The sequence below is a fragment of the Lampetra fluviatilis genome, chromosome 34 (assembly GCF_964198595.1).
Source record: "Lampetra fluviatilis chromosome 34, kcLamFluv1.1, whole genome shotgun sequence".
NCBI lineage: Eukaryota > Metazoa > Chordata > Hyperoartia > Petromyzontiformes > Petromyzontidae > Lampetra > Lampetra fluviatilis.
Genome location: NC_136308.1, coordinates 9,323,658 through 9,349,416, shown reverse-complemented (window position 1 = coordinate 9,349,416; position 25,759 = coordinate 9,323,658). Strand labels below are relative to the sequence as shown.

Below are 25,759 nucleotides of genomic sequence, written 5' to 3'. Positions count from 1 at the left end.
CACTAATTACCGATAACAAATATACAAAAAAACGATGCATCACAACGTAACAACGTTATACGCTTACATTTAATATTATTTACGCAGCAGTGACAACTCATAAGCACACACCGCGCGCGATATGAGTTCTTATTTACTTAAAAAAGAGTCAGGCACGACAATATTTTTTGTTAAAACTTAAGACACATTTTACTCTCGTCGCGTCTATCATCGACAGACACCGAATCGCGTCCGATCGTTGACCGATTAAATAAAAAAAAATGCAACATCTAAGCGGCAAAAGTCGGCCTAGCAACGCGGCCACCTCATCAGTGCGCGCGGCGTCGCTGGGTCAGAGGTCACGGCACCGGTGGTGGGGGGGTCAGAGGTCAGTGGGACACGTGCAGCCACCACGGTCAGACGCGCTGTGTCACCCTGTCCTGCTCCTCGTGTCACACACTTGCTGGGGGGTCGTGAGAGAGAAAAAGGAAGGGGCGGATAGGAAAGTTGGGGAGGGGAGGGAGGTGAGAAGCCCCGAGCCGATCGGCCGAAGCAACGAGTGGGTCACTGGGTCACCCCGCGGAGACGTAGACCTTCAGTGATTTGCAGCATCGGCGCCGTATATTGTCATCATTGTTAGCGGTAGCAGCACAAATAACAGTTACATCATCATCAGCAGCAACAGCAGCAGCAGTATCAGCGGTTCAGCCATCATCAGGAGCAGTTCAGTCATCATCTGGAGCAGTTCAGCCATCATCATCAGCAGCAGCAGTATCAGCAGGCAAGATGCTGGGCAGGCGGCTCTGCTCGTCGTCTCTGGGGCTCGTTCGTCGCCCGGTCTCCCGGACCCGCCTCGCCCCGTGTCCACGGGGCCCGTGGCACGGAGGCCGCGGCGGGGCCGAGACAGCGGCGGCGTGCGGGAGGATGGGCGCGGGGAGCGGGCACAGGATGTTCGGGACGACCACCCCTTCTTGTGCCTTCGCCAGAGACTTGTTCATGGGGAAGATCAACAAGGTGCGAAGCGGTTCGGGATTGCTTGGGGAACAGAGGAGGGTGGTGGGGTGGTGGGCCTCCCGGTCTAAGTGCGGCCCATGTACACACGGGGAACGAGGGGAACCCTGAGACCGAGGCACGGAGACACAAGGACGTAGAGATGACACGGAGATTCATACTCTTAGGTTGTTTTCGGTAAAGTCACGTAGGTAAAAAATAAAAAATAATAATAAATGAAAATTAAATGAAATAAATCACGACATTTCGGAGGCAACACAAGCTTCCTTCATCAGGTGTTAAAAGGCACAGCAAAATAACTGTAGTGAGAGTTATTTGTGATGGGGCATTAATATATAGGGTAAGAGGATTACCACGGAGAGTTGTGCAGAGACGTGCAGGGAATCGCGGAGGCAGGCGCTGATATCGGGGAACAGAGAGAGACACCGATACACTGGAGCGTGTTTATGAAGACAGAGATACACGAAGACACAGAGTTTTGGAGACTGTCACATAGCGAGAGAAATACACAGACTCAAGGGAAATACACATATATAGAGAGGTTATTGGAAGTAAAGTCATATAGAGAGATATACATGCAGAGACACTGACCCCAAGCCACAGACATACAGAGAGATTTTAAAATACAGTGTTAGTCGTCGTGGTGATGTTGATGGCGATGTGATGATGTTTGCAGGAGGTGTTTCCATTCCCAGAGATCAGCAACGAGGAGCTGGAAGAGCTGAACATGCTCGTGGGGCCTGTGGAGAGGTTCTTTGACGAGCAAGGTGCCAGTGACCCACAATCTCAGCTCTTGTCAGTGCCGCTTTAGCAACAAGAGGCTCCATGTGACCTGGCTTTCTGACCATTCATCAATGGACTTGGTTAAACATCCCAGTGTAGCAGGATCCTTCTGTGAAAGTCTTGAGACTCTGCGAGACCCTCCTTTAATTGTTTTACAACACACTGAAAGGTTCCCGTAACGGAGTACAGAAGATCCGCAGCAGTCCATTCCGGTGCGACGGAATCGGAATAAGGCCCCACGCCGCTCCAGCCAAGTGGGGACCTCGCGTTCGGGGACAGATTTAAATGGAGAGGGAAAACGGGGGGGGGGGGGGGGGGGTGTGGGGGTAGAAAACACATTCCTGCGGAGGGAGCTGGTAGGAACGTTGGGTTGCTCGGTCAATGGCCAGGGTCAACGGTGGTGTGATGTATTCCGCAAATATGGCCGACTGTGAGGGCGGGCACAAGCCGGCGTGAGTAGGTTAAACGTTGAGTTTTATAAGGGCACCACGGGGTGACCAGCCCCTCCCCACCCAGCCTCACCCCTCCCACCCCCCACCCAGCCCCACCTTCCCCACCCAGCCCCTCCCCACCCTCCCCTTTCCACCCAGCCCCACCCCTCCCATTTTTTGATGCACGACGGATGGACGGACACAATAATCCCCTGTGGGCTGGTGTAACCAGGAGGTTCCTACCAGTATAAGTAGCATACTTAGGGAAAGCCAGGGATTGGGGGGGAGTGGAAGAGGGGGGAACAAAGAAAAACCCTGCGAGGCCCTCCTTAATAACGGTCCCCAGTGTAGATTGTGACCTCCCAATCGGTGGGATACATGGTTGGCATGAGAATGGGACTCTTCGTTCATTGCCTGTCAGCTACATTACCCCGACACCTGCACACTCCATAGCCATGCCAATGCTCCAATCACTTAAACTGACACTCTGAAGAAAGGCTATTGCCTAAAAAATCAACCTGTTGTATATTTGTTGTGTTGTAGGGCAGTGCTATTGAATACCGTTTGAATGTGTGTTTGAATGCGTTGCTGTTGCCAGTGGACTCAAAGCGTATAGACGCAGAGGCGCGCATACCAGAGGAGACCCTGCGAGGACTCAAGGAGCTCGGCCTCTTTGGCCAACAGATCCCCACGGAGTTTGGTAAGAAATCAGCACATGCTTTGATTACAATCGTTAGCAAACTTTGTTTATACCAGGTCTGGGGAAAGTATTAACTGCTGGCCAAATCCGACCTGCAACTTCATTTCATATGTCCCGTGGAGACATGAGGCCTACCACTTTAAAATGGCCTGTAAAAACGATGTCTGTCAATGCAAGCATCTTTGCCATACTAATTGGGAATGTAATATTTTAAACTTGGTTTGAATTAAAAATTTTAGTGTGCCAGGTCACATCTGTCACTGTGAGGGCCTCCTGCCGTGACACAACGGAGATGTGTCTTCGTGTGGTTGCGCACCAAAGGTATTTGAGAGTCCTGTTCGGCCCTCAGTAACGATAGGGTTCCACACCGCTGGCCTACAAGTGTTTTTTGTGTCGTGTGGTTGCCAGGCGGTCTGGGCCTCTCGAACACCATGTACGCGCGGCTGGTAGAGATCACCTCACTCGACGGTTCCATCGCCGTCACACTCGCCGCACACCAGGCCATCGGCCTCAAGGTAACAGCGACTCACCCGTTTACGAACGTCATGGAGCTGCATCCCGTCAACACAATGCACATGCAACAACCCTTATGTCTATTCGCTGGTCAATGATGGTCCTCCCCCAAGCTGCGCAGGTCATGGGGGTAACGGTACGACACTTTGCCATGCTGGTCAGTGTGGGTTGGTGATGGTGGCAGGGGCCCAGGAACAGTTCAAGTAAGGGTGCCGCGTTTGTAGCGCAGCGCGCTATCCAGTGTGCTTGGTGGCATTTGTTTCTCGTGAACTAATATGTCGGTGTCGCGTCGCCTCATTTTGTGTTACACCAGGGAATTCTGCTTGTGGGCACCGATGAGCAGAAGGCGCAGTACCTGCCACGGCTCGCCACGGGAGAACACACGGCCGCTTTCTGCCTCACAGAGCCGGGCAGGTGAGGTCACACACAGGCAGTGCAGTTATTGAACTACGTTATTGAATGTGTTGTTTTGGTCGGAGGGTCACTGTTTCATAGCGGCTTTCCTGGTGTCCAAAAACCAGGATTCTTATTTGAAAATGTTTCACTCGTGATGAGGGGACTACCTGGGTAATGCACATGGCACCCTGAATAGTGGGCGGGGATTATATGAGAAAGGAGGCCGCTCGCTGTGTGGGAAGAGCTCGCAAATGAGTTCGTGTGGTTTGTAAAAGTGGGCGGAGTTGAATGAGGGGGAGGGGCCTTCAGATCACCATGTGTCCCTGTGGAGCTTTGTAGACATTCAGTAGCTTTACATTATTACTAAACCCTTGTCAAGCGCATTGCATCTCAGTGACCACTGTCCTTCTTGCCCAGAGTGGACCGATGAATATTCTCGTCAGTGCAGTACTCATACGTGTGTGTTTCCATGCAAACGTCTGCGTTTACTTTTCTTCTTTTCTGCCTATGACTCAATCTCATCTCTAGATGGTATATTACTTATGATGCTACCACCTACATGATTCACATGTCATGCTGTACGTCTTCTTAAGATGCAGTTGCAATTAGATCCTCTTGAAAAACCAAAATCCTATTGCAATTGTATCACCTGTGCAGTGGGAGCGATGCAGCGTCGATCCAGACGAGAGCTACGCTGAGTGAAGACGGCAAACATTACCTCCTCAGTGGCTCCAAGGTACCCAACGCGAGCCTGTGAGCACGCAACGATCAAATCACCGGGAATGGGCCACATCTCGTCAGATCTCAGAAGCAGCCAAGCACCATTGAGCCTGCCATGGTGCTTGCGTGGGTCACCACCATGCACAAACAGGTCGTCATAGGGCTGGGGGGAGGCGGGGGGCAGCAGAGGGCAGTGCAGAATCCACTGTTGTACTGTACCTCTATGCTCCGGCGCCTATGCTACCCACCATCACCAACCTGTACTTGCCAGTGTGGTAAAACAAGGTCAAATAACCCCCCTCGCCCTCCCAGGACATGCAGAGTGTTGGAAGGTACTCACTCAGCAGTGGTTTGACGAAAGGGACATGTCCATGTACAATGATTTATCTCCCCTCAAGTTGGTTGGCTGCACAAGTGATCGGCGATGAATTGAACATCTTGGTTCTTTCGGTAAAGTCACGTAGAAGGGAAATAATAAAAATAATGTTTATTATTATTATTATTTTATTATTTCCCTTCTACGTGACTTTACCGAAAGAACCAAGAAGATGAATCCCTGCAGTCACGACAGCTTTAAATCGAATTGAACATCATCACCGAGCAGGGAGCTGGTGCTCAACCACCAGCAAAGAATAGCTCACCGATGAGTACAGCTGCCACTATCGTGTGAGCACGGAAGCGCTGCAGATTAAACAAACTTTCCGTCAGCGCAGAGCGGAATATGTACGAATAAATACTCTGCTATCTTTGCCACAAGATGCATCCAAGAGCGCAGCTGAGAAAGCGATAAGAAACATCGTGGGAGCCGGCACACGAAGCCCGTTTGGTGTCGTTGATAACCACAAAAGGATCTGATATGCTGCCATTTTAGACCAATTGGGCCATCTTTACATTAAAGAATGATTGAATGACATTCAACTTGACATTCAACACTGAGCAGAAGCAATCAGAGGCAAAGTTTTTGTTGGGTTAGCACACACTCTCGCTATTTTTCCCGAAGCGGACACGCCGTATAAAACATGTTTATAGCCACGTCCAGACTGAAGGCCACATTGGGACCATTTGTTTTTGTTTACACGGGATGGGTGTCAAATCAGTTTGGTTTTACCCATGCAAGGATTCTTCCAGCAACAACAGATGATTGGCAAATGCCACAGTGATTGTCACAGCTTGCCTCCTCGGCACCATTACGTTCGTCGAGATGAACGATGTTGGCTTTTTTGTTATATTGCGGTACGAGCACTTGCTCCCAAACAATTTTCTAGAGCCATGCGATCTGTTTTGCCATGTAATAGCCGCTATGATGATGCAATTCCAGCAGAGATACATAAGCAGAGATTGGCCGTATGTGTAAGTCGGAGGGGTGCTTTGCACTTTAGGTACATCGGTATGTTCAGAAACGACATACCAATGTCCCTGAAAGCGGGAGGTTTTTAATCGGTGCTTAGAAAACATGAACACAAACAAATAAAATGGAACAATAGTGAAAATTATACAAAAGAGCATGGAGATAGTTATGCTGAGAACCAAAATAAATTGACATCACATTCACTGAAATGTATGTATGTTGAACTTCTTTCGCACCATACGTTAGTAACCGTGTTAAACGGAGGTGCGGGGGAAGGACAACAAATTCAACACAAAGCATTTCTAAAGACATGAGTTTTCAATTTAGATTTAAAAGTGCATGAAAGGAAGCAGGTTGGTCAGGACGCATTGCAAGAAGCGATGATGGCCGGTGGTTGAGCCTGGTTACGGAATCGCAGGCGAGAGAGGAGACGCAGAGATGGAGTAATGAGATCGGCTAATGTGTTGGAGCGAAACAAATTGCGGCATCACAAAGCCACGAAGGATGGCGACGACATGCAGAGACCACTAGCAGTGGACAGATCGTGGCTGATGGCGTTCCTGCAGGTATAAAGTTGAAGGACTCCGTGTCATTGAAGGCATGGAATGCAATACTTTAAATAGATGCTGCCTCGCCGCCCACCAAATATAGAAGTGGGCTGATGTCCACCAGTGACTGGGCCAAGTACATATGTAGCCAACCGTGTTAATCGGAGTTGATAATTTATCCAGATAAACCTTACTGAACTCAAGACCACACTGATAGATTTACGAACCCACTTGCTGTACTGATATTTCTTGGTCATGGGGAGTTTTACAATTTGGCATTATCCACCATGGTCCACCAACTATTGCCTTCATAGCAACCACAACATCCTGCCTCCCAAAGACAAGAAACCCCTTATAAATCACAAAATCGGCACGACACGGCACAATGGTACTGACAATGTCACCAAGGCCCGACTAACACGTGTGAGAACGGAGGCAAGGCTTTTTTCCCAACGATTTCCGTGTTATCCAATTGGTCAAGAAGTTAAGTGTAATCAGATAGCCCATCTCTAGCACTACAGGCCTTGGAGTGGTCTCCACGAGTCCAGCGACCAGGGGAATGCTGTGGAGCGGATGGTGCGAGACTTTGGGGGGGGGGAGGTCTCGGAGGCCGCTTGTCAACCGCGCAGAGAAGGGTCGCCCGCGTTTGGTGAGGTGCGGTGGCGTGCGGCGGTGGCTTTTGGCCGTGACGACGTCTCAATTTTTGAGCCGCGGTGAGCGTTGGACTTGTGCCCGTCGGGACTTGTGGTGCGGGAGCAGATCTGGATCTCCAACGGCGGCACCGCGGACGTGCTCACGGTGTTCGCGCGCACGGAGGTGACGGACCCGGCGACGGGCGAGAAGAAGGACAAGATCACGGCCTTCCTCGTAGAGCGCGCGTTCGGGGGCATCACCAGCGGCAAGCCCGAGGACAAGCTGGGCATCCGCGGATCGAACAGTGCGTGCTGTATAATAGTATTCATTATTATAGAAATCGTTATACTTTTTTCATGGGAGGGGTGGGGGGGGGGGCAGCACTTTTGCCATTGCAGTACTGCTTACAATAGATTTGTACATGCACGGTTCCGTATGTACAAGTTGGCATGCAACAATTAACCACGCCTCCAGCGATTAGAGGAATTGTCACAATTCAGGGTTTCAATTTTATATATATGAAAAGAATAGATCGTCACTCCACTCATTGTAACCGGGGCTTCATTTGCACCGGGACTGTTCCTTGTCGTCAGAAACCTGGACAATTTTCCGCACACCCGGCACACGTCATCCAGTATACCACTCGCTATGGTTGTGTTGACTTAGTCATGTGCCTCCTCCAGTCTGCCAGCGACCTCGAGAATATTCGGTGAGAAATTAAGCCCAGATTGTAACAGTTCCGTTGGAATCATTTACCAATTTTGTTGTTGTTTTGTTTGCAAGATTGTCAAACCTGCGTCCGACTTGCATGAATCGTACCTAATTCTCACACACACAACCTGTAGAATGCATCGTGCACGTAATGAAGTGATTCCACCAGACAAATCAAAAACGCTTTCTGAGACTTTGCACACGCTCACCGGTTGCGTGCCGGGCCTTCGGGTGCCTGTCTGCCGTGACCTTGGAACCGGCGCGCGTGTGACTCTCTTGTAGCATGCGAGGTCACGTTTGACGGAACGCCGGTGCCGGTGGAGAACGTCCTGGGGGAGGTTGGCGGAGGCTTCAAGGTCGGAATTTTTTTTAAGTTCACGCCGTAGCCGCGTTCTGGTTAAGGAAAGCCTGATGTGGTGTTTGCGAGCTGCAAAATAAAGGTTGGAGCGGTGGAGCAGCGGTTCACGCAGCAAGTCATGAACCCGGTGACCTGGGTTTGGGTTCGGTTCCTGGCCGCTGCTAACATCAGTGGCGAGTGATATCTGAACCGGTCCTGGATGTTCCCACCCTTTACCAACCTGCGATAATCAGCATGGTTGACTACGTACAGTGCAAAAGAAGCTGAACATAGTATGGTCAAAAACTGTCAACGACTAGCACTCTGGAGAGGCCATCAGCCAGCATTGGACTGACAAAGGGCCATACATTTATAATTTATGATTTTAATCTAAAGAACAATTTTCTTTGGAGAGTCGTGCATTGGGGCGGTCGGCCAATGCTGTTGATGAGTATTCTGGCTTTGTGGGAGGAAAGCGGAGCACCTGGAGAAACCCTCCCCCTCCCGCCTCCCAAGCATTTGAAGGGAAAACACTCGAGAAATGCACACACGGTTTTTCTAGTGTTTGCTGGACTGCCATCTCCTGGTCACCTCGCAGTCCAGTGTGTTTGCGAGACTCAAAAGAGCTGGCTTACACTAGAGACGGTGCTAGAGAGTATCTCTGGAGGGGTATTTGACGTTCTCTTCCATGTTGGATGTTTTTGTAAAAATCCCCAGCAGATTTACTGTCCAAGCAAAATCAAGTATTTCAAAATAAATGCACCAACCGTTTTCTCCAAAGATGAGCGAATTTTTTTTTTCAAGGGAGATGCGCATGGCCATCGTAGGATTGGGTTAGCTGTGATTTTGTCAGTTGCCGGTAATTATAAAGTTAGAAATTAAGTATTTGAGATTGCTAGATAATGGGATTACTAATATGAAAGATTCCAAAGCTGTCTAGGGTAATATTCCCCCAAGAATATAAACCAATATGAATGAAGCCATCGGACTGCTAGAAGCCAGCAGCTAACTGAACTTAAATCATACAAAAACGGTGTTGTGCTCTGTCTGTAAGGGACTTGTGTTTTGCGAAGGCATCTGAACTTCCCCCACCCCGTCTCTGCCGTCAGGTCGCCATGAAGATTCTGAACGGAGGTCGTTTCAGCATGGGCAGTGCCTCGGCTGGAATGCTCAAGAAGCTCATTGGCAAGTTTTGCTCGCTCGCACGCTGTCCCGCTCTAGATCGGCAGTCCCGAACCGGTTCGAATGTCACCCGCCACTGATGCTAGCCATGGCTAGGAATGAGACTCAGGTCGCCGAGTTAGCGGCTCACTGCTCTGTGCTTACCGTGGGAAATAAAGGTGAAGCCTTGTTATAGATGACAAGCTGTTGCTGTTCAGCTATGCAAGATGTTTAGGGTGGTAGGGGTGATGCGTTTTAATCGCGGTTTGCGGTAGCACAGGCCCAAAATCCCAAACAGCACCGTCACATTTGTAATAGATAGGAGTTAACATGTATATTGCATTGCGTAAGGTTATGATGAGAGCTTGGGGGAAAAGATACCATTGGACAGAATTTCAAAAGGGGGCAATACAAGGGAAGAATCGGGAAGAGAAGTGTTGAGACCTGCGGTGAGTGAGTGAGAGTGTTGTTGAGACCTGCGGTGAGTGAGTGAGAGTGTTGTTGTGACCTGCAAGTGTGGTGGTTGAACACAACATTCCTTAACCTTCGAGGTCAAGACTTCCGAGACACTTAACAAATCTTAAAATCTCGACTAAAAACGTACCTGTTGAAAATGGCTTTCTCTCTTTAGTAATTTTCAAACGTCTTTCTCACTTCATCTTTCATTGGTTGATGTTAACTATTTTCCGCCTTGCCATGCATAGCGCCCTGAGAACGATTGTCTAAGGGCGCTTCATAAATTTAAATTATTATGATTATGACATTATAGATGAGATGAAACAGTCTGGTACACAGAGTCTTCAACATGGGTGGAGGAATCGGTTGAGTGAATTTCACGGTAGCAGCAGTAGCCACGGTGGTAGCGATAGACGGATGGTCTGGAGGCGACTGACCACCGGTGAGCAGGCGAGTGCTGGATCATCGTTCATCCTGACTGCGTTACGTTGAATTCTGTCAGGTGCAGCCAGGTCGGAACTGGGTGCTCCACTCCAGATATGACAACAGCAGGATTTCAACTTCGGCTGAAGTTGTGCTTTATATCGGAGTAGTAAGTGTTCAGAGTTAACTGTTAGAACAAAGTAAGTCATGCTTTAACCTTTAGTGGACCGTCTTCAGAAGCAGCGATATAGTCGTTCATTCGGTGGCTGTCGTTGGTCGGTCTGAGGGCTGTTTAGTCCATCGGTTGGTCAGTCCGATGGTCTTTCGGTACCCGATGGTCAGTCACTTCGATAGTTGCCTGGGCTTCCCTCTGACGCTTATCCCTTTCCTCCCCATCAGCAATGTGCGCGGAGTACGCGTGCACCAGGAAGCAGTTCAACAAGCGGCTGAGCGACTTTGGGATGATTCAGGTGAGAACGGAATGGCCACTCCACTGTATCAAGTATCTCAGCTGGGACTCGCGTTTCCCTCGTGTGGGTTTTAAAACCCCACCTTTTTCTCTGCAGACCGAACGGGTGCCACTGCCATGTGCCATGATTGCAGTGATCAGCGGCGGACGTTTTCATATCAGCCATTTATTCAGTTACCCTTAAGATTAACATGAGAGTGCACGCATATTGGAGAATTGTGTGTTGAACTTCTTTCACACCATATGTAACTAACAGCGCTAATCGTAGGTGTAGGGGAAGGACAACAAACTAAATACAAAACGCAGAATTGAGAAGCCTGCATGGGTTTAAGTGACCAGGTAACCTCAGGGGCCATAGGGTTCGGGTAGCTAGACTGATAGAGAGTGGAGGGTACTCACAATGCGCCCTGGTTGAACCTTCCAGAACTTTCATAACTTCAACTCTGCCCTGCCCGTGCCGTGCTTCCTTGCAGGAGAAGTTTGTGAACATGACGGTGAAGGCGTACGTGATGGAGAGCATGGCGTACCTCACGGCGGGCATGATGGACCGGCCGGGAGAGCTGGACTGCTCTGTGGAGGCTGCCATGGTCAAGGTTGTTATTATTAAAATGATGATGATTGTTCACCCAGTAAAGCCTCATCGAGTCTAATGACTTTTTCAGGAGAGTTTTGCTAAGTTTCCACAATAGGCGGTGATGATTGCCACGCACATTCAAATTAAAATGTGCGGGTAATCTTTCAAAGGTGGCAAAGTTGGACCATGATGCCGGCACACAATGGGCTACTCTTGTGAGTCACATCACGGGATCTTCAGGTTGTGCACATAATTAATAAACGCTACTGCATTGCTTTGTTGAAGTATTATTCCCAAGGGGCTCTCGTTTGGCTTTAAATAAAACGAATGTAGTAATCATGGCCTCGATCATGTTGGCCAATGCCTTGCAATCTCGTTCATGCAGAGTTACAATACAACACGGATTTATTTTGCGTCTAACGTGACCGCATCGCAAGTCGCTGTACAGGAACAGTGGGTTATATTTAATTTGTCGGTCGCGTGCGGAGACAATAAGTCTTGAACCTGCACTCGCGCTGGGGCAGGCAGTCGACAGCACAGTGGGCTGGAGAGGGGAGCTCCAGGCGATGATGGCACAATAACATCGAGTGACCTCCCACTGTGCAAATATTAGCTATTGGGGGCTTTTTATAGACATATACAACCTTGTTTATTGGTGCAGAGTGTGTGGAGTGGAGTGAGGCGAGAGGTAGGAGAGCAGGAGTAGAGTGAGATGAGAGGGGGGAGGTTGGACAGTGCGTGGGGTGGAGTTAGGTGAGAGGGCAGAGGTAGGAGAACACATGGAGGGGAGTGTAGAGTGAGATGAGAGGGAATAGGTCGGAGAGTGTGTGGAGTGGAGTGAGAGGGGAGAGGTAGGAGAGCACATGGAGGGGAGTGTAGAGTGAGATGAGAGGGAATAGGTCGGAGGGTGTGTGGAATGGAGTGAGAGGGGAGAGGTAGGAGAGCACATGGAGGGGAGTGTAGAGTGAGATGAGAAGGAATAGGTCGGAGGGTGTGTGGAGTGGAGTGAGAGGGGAGAGGTAGGAGAGCACATGGAGGGGAGTGTAGAGTGAGATGAGAAGGAATAGGTCGGAGGGTGTGTGGAGTGGAGTGAGAGGGGAGAGGTAGGAGAGCACATGGAGGGGAGTGTAGAGTGAGATGAGAAGGAATAGGTCGGAGGGTGTGTGGAGTGGAGTGAGAGGGGAGAGGTAGGAGAGCACATGTAGGGGAGTGTAGAGTGAGATGAGAAGGAATAGGTCGGAGGGTGTGTGGAGTGGAGTGAGAGGGGAGAGGTAGGAGAGCACATGTAGGGGAGTGTAGAGTGAGATGAGAGGGAATAGGTCGGAGGGTGTGTGGAGTGGATTGAGAGGGGAGAGGTAGGAGAGCACATGGAGGGGAGTGTAGAGTGAGATGAGAAGGAATAGGTCGGAGAGTGTGTGGAGGGGAGTGAGAGGGGAGAGGTAGGAGAGCACATGGAGGGGAGTGTAGAGTGAGATGAGAGGGAATAGGTCGGAGGGTGTGTGGAGTGGAGTGAGAGGGGAGAGGTAGGAGAGCACATGGAGGGGAGTGTAGAGTGAGATGAGAAGGAATAGGTCGGAGGGTGTGTGGAGTGGAGTGAGAGGGGAGAGGTAGGAGAGCACATGGAGGGGAGTGTAGAGTGAGATGAGAAGGAATAGGTCGGAGGGTGTGTGGAGTGGAGTGAGAGGGGAGAGGTAGGAGAGCACATGGAGGGGAGTGTAGAGTGAGATGAGAAGGAATAGGTCGGAGGGTGTGTGGAGTGGAGTGAGAGGGGAGAGGTAGGAGAGCACATGTAGGGGAGTGTAGAGTGAGATGAGAGGGAATAGGTCGGAGGGTGTGTGGAGTGGAGTGAGAGGGGAGAGGTAGGAGAGCACATGGAGGGGAGTGTAGAGTGAGATGAGAAGGAATAGGTCGGAGAGTGTGTGGAGGGGAGTGAGAGGGGAGAGGTAGGAGAGCACATGGAGGGGAGTGTAGAGTGAGATGAGAAGGAACAGGTCGGAGGGTGTGTGGAGTGGAGTGAGAGGGGAGAGGTAGGAGAGCACATGTAGGGGAGTGTAGAGTGAGATGAGAAGGAATAGGTCGGAGGGTGTGTGGAGTGGAGTGAGAGGGGAGAGGTAGGAGAGCACATGGAGGGGAGTGTAGAGTGAGATGAGAGGAGAGAAGGTCGGCTAGGGCGAGCCCTTAGAGGACTTTGAAGACGGTGATTGCAATTTTTTAATTCATCCAGGATTGTACAGTAAAACCTTGGATTGCGAGCATAATTCGTTCCGGAAACGTGTTTGTAGTCCAAAGCACTCGTATATCAAAGCACTCGTATATCAGTTGTGATCACGTGACGCTCGGCAGACAAAGCGTATACACGTACTACTCGTATTGCAAGACCTCGCTCGTTTATCAAATTAATATTCATTAAAATATTTTGCTCGTCTTGCAAAACACTCGCAGACCAAGTTACTCGCAATCCAAGGTTTTACTGTATTGGGAAAGAGCGGTGCGATTGGAATAGAGGGATAATGCAGTCTTGCCTATGTGGGTGCGGAGTCCGGGTCGCGGTGAAATCACAACGCGGCGCGTCTCCTCCTGCGACGCCAGGTGTTCAGCTCGGAGTGCGCGTGGGAGTGCGTGAGCGAGGCGCTGCAGATTCTGGGAGGCCTCGGCTACACCAAGGACTACCCGTACGAGCGCTACCTGCGCGACGCACGCATCCTCCTCATATTTGAGGTCAGGCCAGACGCGCCGATCATATTTCTCCATCTGTTTAGTTGATTTGCTGCTGCACCGTGTGCTTGCTTGCTTTCTTCATGCCGGTATTTTCCCCACCAGTCGGGGTGTGGAGCTGTATTCCTCGTCGTCCTCCACTCATTTATGTCCTGGGCCATCATCTCCACGTCCACTCCGCAGTCCTTCACATCTTGGTTCACCGCTCCGTACCACCTCTTTGTAGGCCGGACCCATCGTCACCTCTCTCCGCCCGATGTGCTTTTCCTCTTCATCATGCGACATGGCCTAGCCATTGATTTTCTTTAAGCTTTTCCGAGATGGGTACCACACTTGCATCCCTGGCTCTTCAATTTATGACCCATTCCAGCCGAGTGATCGTTGTCCTTGTACTAAACATTCAGAGTACATATCTGTCAACCCCATATCAGTGCCCTACCTTATTATAAACCTATTTAGACCTTACTGGTCACCCAGGCCCTCATAAATCTCAACGTTCATCCTACAAAGCACCATCACAAGGGAGAAACACAAACAAATAGACAATAATTTATTTGTTTCCCGTATTGAAGCGACTGTACGCCTTATGGACCTGAAAACTACATTTCCCTGTAAAAGAATACGGGTAAACCGTATGGGTTGATGGGTATGAGAGTATAGCAATAATGGCATTTATTTTCCTATAAAATCCTCAATGACTTGTCATACTGTTCATCAGTAGTGTTTTGCGTTGAAAACTAATTGTACCTGGAGAAAACCCATGCAGAGCACTCAAAACTCCACACCGATGGGTTCATGAGCCCACTTGCTGGTAAATTTGGAGCCCAGCGGGTTTTGGGAGTTTCACGAACTCTATGCGATCCACCATCCCCCTGCACCTCAAAGCACTGAATCACAGGCATTCACCACCACCACCACATGACGCTCTTGTCGCATACATTTCCACAATCGATTTGTTTGTCCCAAATCAACAGGGCACCAATGAAGTTCTGCGGATGTTCACTGCTCTGTCGGGCATTCAGTACGCGGGAAAGATCATGACAGACAAAGTCAAGTGAGTGTGAACGTTTAACTTGAGTGCAACGGCAACCGACTTTGAACTCTGCATCATCGCCAGCTATCGTGTACACAACCGCATTTGGCAAATTTCGGGGCTACGGATTCTTCTGACCTATTCTGGGTCCTCTTTATGTCCTCCCTGTGTGTTAACTTGAAGATTTTCCTTCGACTGCATCTTCACATGAGGTTACTAGTACATTGCAAGCTCACCACAGATCAGGTTTAAAATAAAACTCGCAACAACCACTCTGACTATCCCCTTCATATTTGTTCATCTTTCGTGCATTAAAATCAAAATTTCTCCACTTATACTAGTTATGTGCAAATAGGCAGGTGGTGCAGTGGTTAGTGTACTGCGTTATGAAACCCAGCCGCATGAGTTCAATTCCCTGCCGTGTTCTTGGTTCTTTCGGTAAAGTCACGTAAGAACCAAGAATATGAATCCCTGCAGTCACGAAAGATTTAAAATAAATTTCCCTGCCTTGGTTTACTTCACTGGCAAGTGATATCCGAACCAATCCCGAGTCCCTCCCTTCACCAAATCGCACTGACCCAACGCTGTGAAGTACGGTCAAACAACCTCCACATTTGACCAACGTAACGTGGGGAGGCATTCATCTAACAGTCCATTAACAAAAGCCTAGGAATTATGGAAATTAACGTATTGACGGTACACCAGTCGTGCGTGGTATAAAGAAAGCCATTTTTTTTGCAATAATGATTTATTTTCCTGTAATTCGCAACCCCGGTCAGAAAATCTTTCGGAGTGGTGGTGTGTCAAAAATCAGTTCTCGTGATGTCAAAGCAGTCGGAAGACTAATGTTAGTTCAAATATAGATTTTACATGGTGTTTATGAGGACCGGTGTGTTACGCTGCACCGGTGTACTGCCAATACGTCCAAATGCTTTTGGTACATTCAGGATAATGTGTCGTGAGCTTAAATATGTACAGTCACTGATGAATCGATGCATTGTTCCACCTCTCGACAAACAGTACTTTGCAAATATTGGCTCTGTAGACTTCATGCTTTTTACGATTTTCATGATCAGTGGAGTGCGTAACTCGTGCATGCGTGTGTGACTGCGGCAGTGTGGGGAGCGATAGTGTAGCCATTTGTGCGCTGCGCTATGAATTGAATGGCCGGAGTTAGATTCCTGCTTACAGCCAACACCTGCCTCAAATGAGTACCTGATGCGGCATGTATACATCAACCACTAGGGAGACAAAGGCGGCCGGGCGTGGGGCTGGCTAACCACCCCCTTGTGTGCCGTGCCGGCGTTCTCACTACCAGCCCCAACAGTCTGTTAAGGCTATACGGGGGGGGGGGGATCTTTGTCTTTTTTTAATGTGTGTGACTGCACGTGTTGACGCTCACGACCAGGGCAATGAAGAAAGGAGACCTGTCGGCATTCGGCACCATCCTGAAACGCAAATTCGAGGTCATGTTCTCCAGGAAAGTCGACCTCGGGCTCACAGGAAAAGACTGGGTCGTCCACCCATCCCTGCAGGTCTCTACAGAGGACACACACTCGCGCGCTCAGCCTTGCACGGTGACGCGGCTCAACGGTCCCGCGTTTCCCCGCTTGTTGCAGAGGTTCGCGGTCCGAATATTACTGCGGGGATAAAAATACGAGTAATACTTCACGCCATCTGCTCTGCAGTGGACGTTAAAGGCCCCCCTGATGTAGTTTGCAAGATCAGGCCATCGTGTGCCGGCACCAGGGTCTAAATTTTACAATTTTGAAAATGATGCACACATTACTCAATTGGGATTGTACACGAAGCAGCAATCATTTCCCCCTGCTGACAGGCGAATGCCCCAAGTCGGTCTTGCCAATGAGACTCATCCTGGTCATCGAGGTCTCGCCTGGTGAAGCAAGATCAACTTGAAACTCCTCCCATGAGCACACAATCGCCTTACACCACGACCAGCTTCACAATTTTCTCTCTTTAATCTTTCAATTTTTGAAAGGGATACACTTTGTGGCATTTTAGCACTTTTTTTTTACTCAAATAATTATTACCTTATGAACTGTCGATGCGTTAATGGGCTATAGTGTCAGGCTAGGCGGCAGGCGAATTACTTGTGGTTGGGTATTCGTAAGTGTTCATCATGAGATAAAACCATGTAGGCTGATCGTTAAACAAATCAATCTCTAGGCTGTACATATGAGGGGTCGTATAAACAAAGCATTACCTTGGGCGTCGTTTAGCCAAAACTTATATTTTTGTAGCCCTTCCAAAACATTCTAAAATTTATAATTTCACTCACATCACCATGCTCATTTGGCTTTTTTGTAAATAATTGGCATAAACTGCACGCGTGCGTTCCAAAAAAATTCAAAATTGCAAGAATTTAACAAATCACTGTTGCCGTAAAAAAATATAGAAGAGGGCGCCTTCCATCGCGGACTCCGTAGGTCGGCAATCGTTTATCTGTTTGGTTGTCTCCATGTTCTCGTTAACGGCGCCCGTTGTCTTGGCTCCGGCAGGACAGCGCGCGGATGCTGGAGGAGAACGTGTACGGCTTCGGCTGCATCGTGGAGACGCTGCTTTTCCGCTTCGGCAAGGTGCGTGCCCCCCCCCCCCCGTCACCGCCACCCCGAGTCCTAGCACCGGGCGTAGCAATGGCCGCTCCCCCGGTCCCTGGATCTTGCGTCACGTGCCACACCACAGTCAAAATCTCATCCATCGGACGAACGCGCAACGTCCCGTCAGATCGATGTTGCTCCTCACATTAATTGCAAAGAGGTCAAAGGTGTGGCCCTGCAATTGCTTGCTCACACCCACCGGTTTAATTACGTGCGGCCAAAACCCGCGTTCAACAAAACCCAAGATCTTGGCGGTGCCAGCTTAGCGCTGTGACCTCCGAGCGACCCGGCTGCTTCATAGGTGCTCGCTAACAGCACTTGCCCCTACAGTCTGTTAAGGCTATACGGGGGATCTTTGTCTTTGTCCCGAGCGTGCGTCGTCCGTCTCAGCGGCACGCTCGTCGTTTATCGAGCATCCCATGTGTGCGCGCGCGTCGTCCGTATCTGCGACACAGACGATCGTGGATGAGCAGATGGTGCTGAAGCGTGTGGCGGATGTGGCGATGAACGCATACGCAATGACGGCGGTGTTATCTCGCGCCTCGCGCTCCATCTCCATAGGACTCCGCAACCACGACCACGAGGTGGGTCCCGCAATCGAACTGTCAACTTGCAGGCTGGAGTATGGAACGTGACCACGGCCGTAGCGTGATTAGAGTAGGTGGCACGAGACGAGTAGCCATAGCCACAGCGAGAGGTCTACTGGATGCGGTGTGCCGGGTGCGAAAAGACCCAGGTTGATCTTGCATCTCCTTTAGAGCTGCAAACTAATGGCTAATGGCAAGTTTCACAGAGGCCCAAGTGGCAATTTGCATAAAGAATACTCAAAAACAGTTGTTGTGACTGTAGAACTTGTGCTACTTCAAATTATAAACGAGGGGGGGGTAGTGTTTTTATGCCATCACCATTCGACTGACGTACTACAGATCCTTACATCAGAGCAGTCGGTTAACATTGCTAACTTCATTTTCGCTGTCTCAGTAGCTGATCACAGACCTGGAGAGACCTGTAGCTCATTGCAGCCAGCAACAGACAGCAGCTAATGACAGCTTGACCAAGAGACTGGACATTTTTACCACGTATGCTTGATTAACCCTGACTAACCATGTCGGTAGCATCTATAATTTCGTACTGACACAATCCATTATAATTTATATGAATACACTAACCCCCTCCCCCCACCCCCCCGAGTCTTTCACACTTGCAGGTGAACAGTGATAATGTCACCGTACCCTATTTTAAGAGCAAAAACAGCAAGGCATCTTCACAATTCTGGCAATCACCTGATGATGCTGGATGTAATCGCCAGCGAAACGTCCAACTGAAATTCTAAATGTTGTGGTTTTCCTCTCTAGCACACCGGTGTGCTGAAGTAGTAACACGTTGGCACGTTTTGCTCAAGTGACAATCGTTACTGATTGGCCGAGTCGGGTGGACGTGGGCTTACGACACATTTACGCGACCTCTAACCTAAAAAAACTGGAGAACTGGACCCTGCTTTCTCCCTCCCGCAGGTGCTGCTGGTCAACACGTTCTGCACGGAAGCCTACTTCAAGAACACCTTTCTACTCACGCAGCTTTCCAAAGGCAGGTGGTCCATGTCCAATAACACCGTTCGTATGTGTGTGTGTGTATGTTGAACGTGGGGAGCGGTAGCGTAGTGGTTCGCGCACCGCGCTACGAACCCAGCGTCCCGAGTTCGACTTTGTGACGAATATCTGAACTGGTCCTGGGCCTCCCCTAAGTCGAATCAGCCTCAAATTAGTACCTGTTGCGGTGTGTAAACATCGTCACTAGAGAGACAAAGGCGGCCGGGCGTGGTGCTGGCCACCCACCCCCTAGTGTGCCGTTCCGGCCTTCATAGGTGCTCGCTAACAGCACTTGCCCCGGCAGTCTGTTAAGGCTACACGGGGGATCTATATCTTTGTCTTTGTATGCAATGTGTGGAATCGCTTCCACCGTCGGTGTCAATCCTACAGAGGCCGAATTGAACATGGACGCCAACTACAAGAAGATCGCCGAGCAGGTTCTCACTCCGCGCCGCTACATCTGCTCGCATCCGCTGGAGCGGACCTTCTGAGGGCCACCGCAACACTCGTCCACTCCCGCCGTACCTCGGGGCCCTGAATGCAACGTCTATGCCTCGTTTCCACAGGACATGCAGCTGGGGTCAACTCGAGTCTGGCCTGATCTCCCCCAGAATCCCAGCTGTGATTTTTCGAGTCACTCGAGTTATCAGCTTAATCCAAGACATACTTGAGAGTCAAAAGGTCAAGATGAGGTTGCTGGCAAAATTAAAAGTTAATTGGTAAATGTGAAATGAAATGTGAAATTATACGGCCCTGCCAACTATGACAGCTGTGATTCACATGGTTGGTTGGGTGATGAATTTCCTGACTTTGGGGTATGGAAAGTCGTGCCAACCTGGGATGCAAGGATGGCCTGGAAAATTCTGGCCTCGGCCCATATTCGCTGCCAATTTGAGTTAAAAAAAAATCTAATAGAAAAGTGTTTCTGGGGCGGCAAATTCGAGTTGAGTGTTCCGTGGAAACTAGAACGTGGACTCATGGCACGAGCCTCTTGAACTAAACGTCCCCATGATGGGCACAACCACTTTCTGGGTGTTGGGCTTGAGAATGCGTCCCATTTCATTAACGTGCCTCTAACAAGCATTGTGCTGTATAAACGGCCTTGTGCTGGAAGCAGGAGTGCATGTTAACCCAAGGGCGAGCGTGAAGAATCTATGGCCAAACAGGCCAAATGGGGCCCGCGAGTTCATTTCATACGGCCCGCATCTCAATGAGGCCTACAACTTCTAAAAAGGCATGCCAACGATACTCATCCATAACTGCAAGCATCTTGGCCATACTAAGCGCGTAGTACGAGTAGTAGGAGGGAATCTTTTCTGTCTGGGAACACTAGTTCACCTGTTGTCTTTCGAATAGTTTTCAGTGCACAGTCAATGCAAAGTATTCCTGATCATCATCAAAGTATATTGGACGACTAATTTGTGGCCTGCCAAAAGGCATTTGAAAGTCCTTCAATACGTTAAAGGCTCCCTGCCTCGGGCTGACCATCGGAGAGCCAAGAGTGGTATAGGGGGATCATCCAGCAGGGATGCGTCTGACCCTCAGGCCGAGATCTCACTGGCCCGTGATACGGGCGCTCCTGGGCAACGCTTTGACGGCTGATATTTCACCCTCTGTCACTTGTTGGCCGGCACACGTGGAGTGTTCCTGTCTGCTGAAATGTTCACCGCCGTATTAAGAGCAATATTGCCTCAGGTTCACATTTCTCAAAGCGCTGTATGTATACATATCGAATCTGGATGATTGAAGGTGGCGTGTTATTTTGAAATCAATTTGAAGGTGTGATGTGGGATTGGTTTTGTTTGTTTGTGAGCCCGTAGTGTATGTTGTTTAAGAATAAGGGTCTTGGTAAATTAAACTAAAACTGAAATACAGCAAAGTGACTGTTACGCCATCTCCATTGCCGTCGCTCTTCACGTTTTGACTTTAAGAAGCTATCCACTAAAACAGATTTTTAGGTTACATCACAATAGTAAAATGTGTCATACACCCTCCTCCACCTCACACAGCCAATTATAAAGGGCTATCATGTGTGGGCAGGTCATTTCTGAATAAGCTATATAGCTGAGCGGGCCTTACCTGGTAAAAATAAAAAATAGTTAAAATATTTTCTAAAGTTGTCACGTGAACAAATGTGCCAATGTGTTATTGCTACAGCACACCGGTTATGTTGGAGAGCAATCCGGAACATGTAACAATTGGGTAGTCGCACGTTTGCTGGTAGTTACACAACCAGCATCATCAGGCAGTTTTCAACATTTTTAAAATGTCCCCTGGTTTTCGGGCCTTAAATAGGGGGTGTGATGTCATCAACGTGCACCCACACTCGCAGGGAGTGGCAGGAATTGATACTTAAAGGTTAAATGTATTCACAAAATATATTAGATTCTGATAAATTATGTTAAATCTGAATCTTTATCCTAGAGAAATACCAATTCAGAGATGCCCAGTCGGGGCAGGTCAGAAAAATACAACAATAACAAAAATATATTAATATGATGGACATATTAGGTGGTGAAACGGGATTAGTCATGGTTAATTAGTTATAGTGACTGTACGAAATGGTTTGTAACGTTATAATAGTGTGTTTTTATTATTATACGTACACTTTTCTATTGAGTCTGTGAAGACATTATTTAATGATCGTTTTCCATGCCGCACTCGGCTCAGTTGAAATCATTTTTATTTCTCTTGGTTCAAAAGGTTCTCTAGCCTTGGCCAAGAGTCATTTAGTTTTGCATAGAACATCACCGTTATCAAACTCGAGCGAGTGTCCTTGTTCACGGGCATGTTCCGGCAACTGCTTGACGATTGTGTGTTCGTGAGTATTTGATGCTCTTCTGGTGTTCTCTAACTCTTTTAAAGAACACCAAAGCAACATTGAAAACAAACACAATTGGCAGCAGTAGTGGAACAATGCCCTGCCCACGACAACGACATTCGCTTGAACAATAATCAACGTTCGTGGCGTACGTCTACACCTTGTTAAAGCCGCATTAGACAGATAGCCCGGGACACGGCTCCAGGATGTGTGCCACTTACACTTAAGATTTAAAAAAAAAATGTGTTTAACCAGGTGAGAACACACGAGATCAGGATTGTCTCATTTGCAAGAGTGACCTGGGGTATTGGTCTGCCAGTAGGGGGTGATGATTGCTATGTTATGATCCCAATTGGATAATATGCGGTGTCAATTTTCGACACACAATGGCCTACTCTTCCGAATGACATTCAGGGGATCTTTAACGTCCGCTGTGGTGCAGATGGCACGTCGTGCTACTCTGGTTATTACCCCCGCAGTGATACGTGGGGTTCGTTGCTTGAAATCACAGGCGCTTTGCCATCTTGCTCTAGTGACATTACTGCATTGATTTGTTTTACGGAATTCAGACGTCACAGAGTTACGTAAATTAAAACAAATCAACCGCTGATGCGAGCGAATGTGGGAACACAAACCCGGGCCCTGGTGCTAACGCTGGCCAGACCCGGACCGCACCCCGGGGTCAGCTCCGCCCGACTTCTAGCGGTCGTAAAAAAACAATCGACGCGCAGTAACATCCCAGTCGCGCACGGGGGTGTCCACCGCCAAACAGCGGAGCGGAAATCCCCGCCGGGAGTTTGAGCCCCCCGGGCGGGCCGGTCGCGTACCGTCACGCCACGTAGAGCTGGGCGTCGACGCGGTGCGTGCGCGCCCGCACCACGCTCCCGTGCCGCTCGGCGGGCTGCTCAAGCGCGGCGGCCCGTGGCGACGACCCGGCGGGTGGAGGCGCCGCCGGCGCGAACAGGGGCCCCCCGCGCTCCTCTGGCTGCAGCGGCGCGACGTGCGGACGGTGCAGCAGCGCGCGCTCGCGGAGGAGGGTCCTGCGCGGGGCGGGGGGGCGATTGCGCTCCCGTCAAACGACGCGGAAGGGGCCGTCCATAAATAACGTCAGACCCCCCCCCCCTCAAATATGACGTCACAAAGCGCTGCCCGCCCCCCCAAAACCATATTTCCATTTTTTTTTAAAACATGCTTCAAATCGCTTTAAACTATTGCCATTGTCGTGCGTATTTAATGTGGCGCTGCATTCTGATGTTGTAGGAGAAAACATTTATTAAAAAGTCTATTTAAGTAGAACGTGTTGTCTATATTTATTTAAAGTTGCGCATTTAGATGTGATGTTACATTTCTCAAACCCCCCCCCCCTCGTCACACATCGTCACAACTGTCTGACTAGGTGCGTGACGTCATTTATGGACGGTCCCGAAGTGTGGATGTGCAGCACGACTTTTGATTTGACTGCAGTGTCCTCTTGCCGCACACAACGCAGACCCACAAAAGCCTTGGCGAGTGGGCCGTCCATGCGCGATGCAGGCTCAGTGCTGCTTAGCCTCCGAGTTGTGCCGAGAGAAAGTTTGCGTTCTGGCCGATTGTGGATCGTCTCGTTGTGAATCTGCGCAAAATCAACGAGCCCACGGTGTGTGTGTGTGTTGCGTATCGGCGTCTGCAGAATTCCTTGATGGGAAGTGGATCAGAAACATGGAAACGAAAACTGAAAAGTGCGCAAGAGACGCGTGGCAAATGCAAGGACCGCGGCGACGATTAGCAACGGGGTGCACACGAGCAGGTGCGTGACGATGCATCGATGTGGAATTGCGCGAGCCACTTCCTAAGAATGTTGCCGCGCGTGCCGTAGTGTCCACTCACGCGAAGGCGTTGGGGTCGCGCGGCTCGGCGCCGCGAGCGTGGCTGTGCCGAGCGAGGTGGTTCCCGGGCAGCGTCCACGCGCGATGCTCGTGCGGCCCCGGCATGAAGCCGCGACCCGTCTCGCGCTCCACCTCCTCCTCGCTCGCCTCCTCCCTGTCCTCCTCCTCGTCCTCCCCTCCCGACGACGTCAAGGAGAGTTGCTCCAGGCTCGGGTGACGGACTACGGCCAGCGCGGGGATGGCCTGCGGGGTTTCGGAGAGTCGCGTTGGTTCATGATCATCATCATCATCGTCATCGTCGTCGTCATCGTCGTCGCACACACTTGATTCATTACACGTTCGAGAAATTACTCCGTGTATACAAATCAATTATTCGTATTTTCTATTCACGAACTTCTAAAGTGATTGATAAAAAAAATCATCAGCCATGCTCAACCGTTAATCTCGAGGTGACGCGAAGCAACGACGCGTTCATCACCTGCACACGAGCCGAAGTGATCATTGGTAGTCGCGGCCAAGACGAATGACGGAGGGACAGACGAAGGAGTGAACCCCTCGAGCGTTACGGCCGCCACGGAGATCGAACGACGAAATGAGCTCGCGTGCACGAGCTCGACGGATTGTAGCATTGCAAGGACCGTGAGAGATAACGATGGCTTGCAGAGGCATTCATCCAGCAGTGGATCGATCACGGATGATCGTCCTTCCGTTACTTTCTAATTCCCTTGTCAATCCACTGCTGGACGGAGGCCTCCCCACCGCGCGACGGTCATGGAGATTGACCGTACGTCACCAATCCAGCCAGTTTGGGTTGGTGATGGCACGACGTCCAGAACCGTTTCGAATGTCACTGTAGGCGTGTCCGGGAATCGAAGCTAGGGGTCACTGGATTCATAGCGCACTGCGCTAACTGCTGCGCCACCGCAGACAAGCGGGAACCACAGACAAGCGGGAAGGCAGCTGTGCGGTGAACCGCGGGACCAACAATTGCCCAAGCTCTGCGATCCTCAATATAGTAAGGTGTTATTACATGTGGGAGGAAAACGGCGCAACTGGCGGAAGCCCACGTGTGCAAGGGGGAAAACACTATCCCATACAAACAGGTGGCGTTATGTTTATTTTTATTCTGAACTGCATTCTCCTGGCAAGCCAAGGAGTAGCGCCTTCTCGACGCCCACGGGAAGGGAGCGACACATGTGTGCGACCCACCAAGCCTCGCCTCCACAGTGGCGGAGTACAGGCATGCGTGCGTGTAGCCACCAGGACGATGCTCGCCTTTTCTCCATTCGCCGTTCCCTTCCTCTCCCCTCCCCTCGCCCCTCCACTCCGTCCCGTCTCTCCCCTGCCCTTCCGTGACCCCTTTGTGCCCTCCAATTACCGTCTCACTCTTTCCTCGGCCCTCGCACGCCCCTTGCCATCTAAATCAGTCTCTCTTTGTTACCGCTTTTTAAACTCTGTGAAGAACCCCTTGAGCGAACGCGCTCTATGATCATGACGTAAGATGACGATCGCCATGACCCCCGAGAGGCGGCGTCACCTGGAAGAGCATCCCCGGCTTGCGCAGCGAGAGCTTGTGCGGAGGGTCCTTGAGGAGGCCGGCGAGGCGCGCCAGCTGGTGGGACGCGAGGGGCCCCGAGGGGCACTCCTCCGTCGCCGGCAGGAGGCGGTGGAAGCCCATGGGGGGTGGCGCTGGCGACATCGCGAGGAGAGGGCCGCGCACGCTCTGCTCCCACGCCCGGATCAGCTCCGCGGTGGTCGGCCCTAGGGTAACCACGCGGGGCACGAGGATGGGCCGAGACGGTGACCGTGACAAACCCAGGGCGGGCGACCGATTCGCTCCCCCTGCCCCGATCGCAGGTAATTGACGAATTCCAGGAGTACCCCTCCTGGGTTAGGCCACCACTTGAGCGGTTCTTCTCTCAAGC

General features: G+C 50.3%; 2 protein-coding genes across 2 annotated transcripts in view; one reads left to right on the top strand and one right to left on the bottom strand.

Annotated features, from left to right (window-relative positions):
• The first annotated feature begins 237 nt into the window (after positions 1 to 237).
• ACAD9 (acyl-CoA dehydrogenase family member 9) lies at positions 238 to 21,140 on the top strand. The gene is made up of 18 exons (XM_078872462.1): positions 238 to 993; positions 1,667 to 1,757; positions 2,803 to 2,904; positions 3,313 to 3,419; positions 3,731 to 3,831; positions 4,471 to 4,549; positions 7,189 to 7,366; positions 8,056 to 8,129; positions 9,220 to 9,295; positions 10,550 to 10,620; positions 11,093 to 11,212; positions 13,783 to 13,911; positions 14,883 to 14,962; positions 16,350 to 16,476; positions 17,461 to 17,538; positions 18,015 to 18,143; positions 19,074 to 19,146; positions 19,539 to 21,140. The coding sequence occupies exons 1-18, from the start codon at positions 766 to 768 to the stop codon at positions 19,637 to 19,639; spliced, it is 1,944 nt and encodes a 647-aa protein (XP_078728588.1). The 5' UTR covers positions 238 to 765; the 3' UTR covers positions 19,640 to 21,140.
• A 756-nt stretch (positions 21,141 to 21,896) lies between these two features.
• CFAP92 (cilia and flagella associated protein 92 (putative)) overlaps positions 21,897 to 25,759 on the bottom strand; it is a 31,697-nt gene continuing 27,834 nt past the window's right edge. The window contains exons 18-20 of the mRNA XM_078872548.1: positions 25,372 to 25,595; positions 23,836 to 24,077; positions 21,897 to 23,009 (exon numbers count right to left, since the gene is read on the bottom strand). Coding sequence (XP_078728674.1) covers positions 22,799 to 23,009; positions 23,836 to 24,077; positions 25,372 to 25,595 — 677 coding nt within the window. The 3' untranslated portion in view covers positions 21,897 to 22,798. The remainder of the gene's footprint in view (positions 23,010 to 23,835; positions 24,078 to 25,371; positions 25,596 to 25,759) is intronic.

Excerpts from the sequence above, each read along its gene's own strand:
- ACAD9 (XM_078872462.1), top strand. The coding sequence starts at position 766 with ATGCTGGGCAGGCGGCTCTGCTCGTCGTCTCTGGGGCTCGTTCGTCGC. Across the intron at positions 994-1,666 it reads TCATGGGGAAGATCAACAAG|GAGGTGTTTCCATTCCCAGA; the intron begins GTGCGAAGCGGT and ends TGATGTTTGCAG. Across the intron at positions 13,912-14,882 it reads GCATCCTCCTCATATTTGAG|GGCACCAATGAAGTTCTGCG; the intron begins GTCAGGCCAGAC and ends CCAAATCAACAG.